This window comes from Eucalyptus grandis, chromosome 11, assembly GCF_016545825.1.
Source record: "Eucalyptus grandis isolate ANBG69807.140 chromosome 11, ASM1654582v1, whole genome shotgun sequence".
NCBI classification, from domain to species: domain Eukaryota; kingdom Viridiplantae; phylum Streptophyta; class Magnoliopsida; order Myrtales; family Myrtaceae; genus Eucalyptus; species Eucalyptus grandis.
Window position 1 is genome coordinate 27,927,844 of NC_052622.1, and position 5,998 is coordinate 27,933,841.

Genomic DNA, 5,998 nt, shown 5'->3' on the forward strand with positions numbered 1-5,998 from the left:
ATAATCTTGACAAAGAGTAAATATATCACGCTGGTATAAATTTGGGAATTTTGATGTCAAATGAAAAGTTTATGGTAAATGAGTCATAATGTACATAGTTTAGGTTTTTTTAGTAGTTTTCGCCCAATTTTTGACAAATATAAAACATATAGAAAATCGATTTCTAAATTCTTGAGATCGGTGGATGTTGCTTTTTTTTTTTTTTTTTTTTTGCTAAATTAAATTAAATTAAATAGGGTCATATGCTTACAAGAATCTTTCATGTAACTATACCAATTCAAACCCATTTGTTTCACAATATCTCCTACGAGTTCAAGGGATGAACCAATCTGTTACATAACTAAAATAAATAAGCATGATCCAAATGGGCAATTTCCACTCTAGAATTGGAAACCTCTCATTAAGAATCAATTTGAAAAATTGAAATTAGGAATCGCTCATTAATTCCATGAAACCATCTAAGAATTCCTAAAGCGTCGGTCTGGTCTAGTTCTTGAGTGGATCCATTGAGCCAGTTCCATGTAAGTGCATTGTTTAACGTAGTTCAATTTAACGCAAAACTAAACTATCTCTAGCTAATTTAATTTGGAAAATAAAAGAAAGCATGAGTAATTATATCCCACGCTATTAATACAAAAGAAAGTTTACACGAGAAACTTCATACATCGTGGATTTTTTTAGATAATGAGTGGTTATAATCCTCAAATCAAAGGTAGTTAAAGTCGCTTGTGTAAAATTTCATGTTTACACTGACGAGATATATTCTCTTATTTAAAGTTGGGTTGGACCAATCATATCACCTCCTTTAATTTAATGGACCAAACTTAAATTGATTGAGATGCCTCCCTCCTTGTCAAAGAAACGACCGCCAACGTGTTCTTGGCCCTGTTCTTGGACAGGTGGTCGTCCACCATCCCCATATATGTCCTGAAGAGCTCGTCCATCAACACAAAATGCCTCGACCGAAGAGACACTCCAGCATCGACTCCACCACCGTCCGCACCATCTTCGCCACTCTCTCCGCCAGACGCGAGTAGGACTAATGAGCAGGTGGAAGGTTCCATACCTAGAAGAAAAAAGCATTATTATGAGTTGAATTTTTTTTCAAATATATGTACCGATCCAGTCCTAATGAGCAGGTGAACGGTTTCATACCTAGAAAAAACCGGACCAGTCCACGTGAGAACTACTTGTTTCAAGACAGTCTAAGCCATTTCCGGTTTTTTTGCGCACTTCTATCATTTATAGAGAGGTTTAAATATTGACCGACTATCCAAATAAATCGCGAGAGATATGGGTTGTACAATAAATTTATTACATAGTTTACGAATTGAAAATAACTCATATCTTATTCACCCAAAGTAACCAAACGTGCATATTTTTATCATTAGCTAGAACTTACTTTTTGTTTGTTAGTCAACACTATATTTGTCGTAGCTCTTGTAACTAATATTTATTTAATGAGCAGTTATCTCTTTAATTAATGAGAAAGGAAAAAACAAAAAGAAGAAAAGAAAATGATAATGCTGCTGAACTGTTCACGTTTATTAATTTTCATTAGAATAAGTGTGTAAGTTTCCTTTTTGGCAGTGCACATTGATAGAAGTTGGACCGCAAGGAACGGCATGTCAAACGATTATAGCATTACTAGTCGTGATCCAGTTCTTTCACTTTTTGACAAATTTTAAATGCAAAAATGAAGGCCTATTTCCAATAAAAAGCATCAGCTTTACTTTGAGTGACAACTCTGGCCTGAATTTTTTTTGTCTCATAAAAAATTATCAACTTTCACTTAAATCCTAAATCTGATCCGTTGACTAGGAATTGTTAATTGTCCAACGTGATTATTCTTTGAGCTGCAGCTTTAGGTGATTGAAAAAAGGTAATAAATCCTTTGTTAACTTTTATTCGATTCCCACGACGCTTCACACCACCAGAAAGTCAAAAAAAATATCCAGATTGAATCTCTTTGGCCAAGCTTCATCATTTCATCGTAATTTTAAAGTTGTGGACCACCTCCTATTGAGAAACATCATGGATGAGATTTGTCGAGGTCACATCCAAAATCTTTTTTTCTGAAACAAGCCCAAGGCCTCCCTTGAAACTTCGAAATCTATGTTAAATGGACATTAATCAACTAATATAATTTAATATATAGGCTCTACTAATGGACATTAATAAATTGATTTTGTTAGAAAGTATAGCATGGGAGATTCTAAGACTGTGCCCTGCCAAAGTGCTTATAACAATCTACAAAATCTCAAGCTTTGGTTAATGGGGCCAGATATGAGAATCAAATAAAAGTTAGTAATTTTTATTGAAAAAAAAAAGGGCCAGAATTGTCACTCAAGTTAAGATTGGTACTCTTTTTTGGAGTTAGCTCCAAAAGTGAATTGAGTTTTTAATTCTTGAGATTGATGGATGCTACTAAATCGAATTAAATAGGCTCATTAGCTTGTAAGAATCTTGAAAGTAATATTATCATTCCAAACCCGTTTGTTTCACTATATCCCCTATAATCTCAAGAGAGGAACCACTCAACCTCATTCTAATGAAAATGTATATGATACGTAATCGGTGTAATCCAATTGTTATGCAATCCAACATCTATAACCATTTATATTAGTAGTTATAGTTTGAAACATCGATCAATTATCCAAATCAATAGTGATAGTTGTGGATATTGTAACAAGTGTTATTATGCATATCATATATATTCTTTCAATTATTGACAAATTTAAAACATAAAGGGGATAGAGTTTTTAAATATTGAGATTGATGGATGGTGCTAAATTGAATTACATAGGCTCATTTGCTTATAAAATCTTGCAAGTAACTTCACTAATTGAAACCCATTTGTTTGGCAATATCTCCTATAATCTTGAGATATACGATAACATAATCAGTGTAATCAAATTTGTTATGCAATCCAACATCTATCATCATCCATATAGGTACTTATAATTTGAAACAATGACTAACCATCTAAATCGAAGCTGATCATGGTGGATTTCGTAACAGATGTTTTTACGTATGCTTTTCCAATTATTGACAAATTTTGTAGGGGATTGATTCCTTAAATCTCGAGATTCATGGATGCTGCTAAATTGAATTAAATATGCCCATGTGCTTATAAAAATCTTGCATGTAACCAAACAATATCTCCTCTAATCTCGAGAGAGGAACACCGCTTCATTCTAATGAACTTTTATACGAGATTTCTAATCGTTGTAATCCATAAAATTCAACATTTCTAATCATTGTAATCCATAAAATCCAACATTTCGCTATCTATAATTATAATTTCAAACGCAAACCAGCTATCCAAAATGGGGATATATTTGGATTATCTAACAAATGATTTATAAAGATCGTATATTTAAAACAAGTGCTGACAACGTTATCCACACATTTTTCAACTGCACAAAATGAGATCTAACACTTATGTTATTTTAGATCTCAGATTTTCTTATTGGCTCATAGACCTATTTCCTCTGCGTCTGTGTTCGATTCAACGACTATATAAAGAAGGGTGCACATACTCAAATCTCAATAAACCTCTCCCAAAATCAAAACCATCCTCCGTTATACCTCCCCTATGGCCGCTCAAAAACTACTCCTGTCCTTCCTTTTCTTCTCTCTTCTCGCAGGTTTCCCATTCCTCCCGTGCAAAATCTTTCTTCTTTCCTTTACAGAGCTCCTCCTCCTCCTCCTCCTCCTCCTCTTCTTCTGCTGTTGCGTCCGGTCATTGGTGGTGAATGCTTTTCTTTCTTGACTTTATGCAGGGCACAAGGCGGTTCAAGGCTCAGCTGACCACCACCGCCAGCAGCTCCAACGTGACGCCCACTCTTCTGCCCGTCCCGAGGGACCCTTGTACCCTTTGAAACCGACGAGGCTGTTCGTGTTCGGAGACTCATATGTGGACACAGGGAACAAGGACAAGGCCAAGGCGGAGGCGAGGTCATGGAAAGTGCCTTACGGCATGACCTTCCCCGGTTGCCCGTCCGGTCGTTTCTCTGACGGCCTCATCCTCACTGATTTTCTCGGTCGGTAAACCTGTCGTAACCTCACCTTGCTCTTTTAACCATGTCAGATCAGCTTGCTCTCTTTTCTCTCTCGCAACAGATTTTCATTTTCACTGCTCGTAGTACTTCAATTTTCTTCCGAATTTTCAATTATTACTAGCAAAATTTACTAGTTGAGTATTTGACCTACTTTAAAACCTCTATTTTCGAATAATTTTAAGATTGGGGAAGAATCAATTTTAAAATGTACGAAAGCCATAGTTTAATGATAACGATATAAATTCTTCTTATTAACTTTCATAATACTTTGAATAAAGATGGAATTTTTCAAAGCCGTTCTCTATGTGGTTTAATTTTTCACCTAATGCAGGCGATTGACTTTCAAGTTTAGACATTTTAAGAAAATGGAACTTTTATCCCAACTCCACAAGGTTATGCTAAACAAAAAATAAAATCCAAAAACATAAAAGTAATATGTTTTATCACTCGACTAAATTTGTTACTACCAATATAAATTTTACGGGAAATCCATTTATGATGGAGACATTAAATTTGCGGACATAAATTATTCCCTAGGCATTCTATTTAGCAATCTAATTTCCAATACCTCCGTTTCTTTTGCCAGCTAAATTTTTCAGAGTGGCGCCGCCGTTACCAATGGCATGGTGGCCGCGTGCGTACGGGCCCCATCTCAGGATGGGCGCAAATTTCGCTTACGGCGGAACCGGGGTGTTCGACACCTCGAGCTCCGACCCGAACATGACGGTCCAGATCGACCGCTTTGAGAACCTGGTCAGAGATGCCATCTTCAAGGTCGCCGTCACCCAAACTTCTGTCGCCCTCCTCGCCAACTCCGGCAACGACTACTACACTTACCTGGCCAAACATGGCGTCTCATTTGTATGTCAATTTTAAATTATTTGTTAGATTAAGTTGACATCACCAGTGACAAGCCTCTCTAGGAACAAATTGAGGTGCCATATGGTGTGCATGTGCCGTGCGGGGTGACTACATTTCGACCTAGGCAAAGCTATTTTAGGTCGTAATGCTATTTATGTGATAATGCGATTCTGTTCTAGTATGATATATATGGTAGGTAAGAATTTGATGACTCAAACAGGGGCTGCTAGATTTCATCGACAAGGTAGTGAATCAACTTGTTGTGAACATGAAGCGCGTGCACTCGCTAGGCGTGAGAAAGGTTGCGGTCACTAGTCTTCCAGCCTTGGGATGCGTTCCTCAGATCACCTCCGGGACGTCCTACCAAAGTTGCAACGACACCGTCAATGCGCTGGTAATGCTCCACAACTTGAACCTGCAGGTGGCCGTTGATAAGCTGAACAACGAAACTAGCCCTTTCACTTTCATCATGATCGATCTTTACAAACCTTTCAAATGGGTTATCGGTATGTAAAATTCTCCACGCTCGATCATCCGATTCTCGGTAATCTTCGCCCGACATTTAAGTCTTTTCCTCTAATCTTATTTCTGCTGCAGAGAATACGACGACTTTTAGGAATCCATTCAAGCCATGTTGTATGGGGGTGAGCAGCGAGTACCTGTGCGGGAACGTGGACGCGGACGGGACGAAGAAGTACACGGTGTGTGAGGATCCTAGTACTCACTTCTTCTGGGACACGGTTCATCCTACGCAGGCCGGTTGGGGAGCTGTTTATTGGAATCTTCTACCGAGTCTCATTCACAATTTCACATCCCTTCCGTAGAAGACTTTACTATTTTCTATAGGAATCTTTCCGTTCAATTTGAATTTTGTTTTATGCATTTTAGGGAACTTGGTCAATACATTTTAGGGATCGAATAAATTGGTCATTTGGTTATTGGGATGAAGTTTTCTTACGTGCACTTATTTGCGCAAAAGTTACTTCCCCCCAAATGATGAATTGGGGCTTAAGTCAATTCGAATCCTAATCCTATTCTGCTCTAGCAGTCCCCGAGGCCAGCCACGAGCTTTC

At 37.7% G+C, this 5,998-nt stretch overlaps 1 protein-coding gene across 1 annotated transcript; it reads left to right on the forward strand.

The window, feature by feature from the left end:
• Positions 1–3,598: 3,598 nt before the first annotated feature.
• LOC104427607 (GDSL esterase/lipase At5g03610) lies at positions 3,599–5,749 on the forward strand. Its single transcript, XM_010040675.2, has 5 exons — positions 3,599–3,650; positions 3,786–4,046; positions 4,651–4,925; positions 5,146–5,431; positions 5,523–5,749. The coding sequence occupies exons 1-5, from the start codon at positions 3,599–3,601 to the stop codon at positions 5,747–5,749; spliced, it is 1,101 nt and encodes a 366-aa protein (XP_010038977.1).
• Positions 5,750–5,998: the final 249 nt, after the last annotated feature.

Excerpts from the sequence above, each read along its gene's own strand:
- LOC104427607 (XM_010040675.2), top strand. The coding sequence starts at position 3,599 with ATGGCCGCTCAAAAACTACTCCTGTCCTTCCTTTTCTTCTCTCTTCTC. Across the intron at positions 4,926-5,145 it reads CCAAACATGGCGTCTCATTT|GGGCTGCTAGATTTCATCGA; the intron begins GTATGTCAATTT and ends TGACTCAAACAG. Across the intron at positions 5,432-5,522 it reads ACCTTTCAAATGGGTTATCG|AGAATACGACGACTTTTAGG; the intron begins GTATGTAAAATT and ends TTTCTGCTGCAG.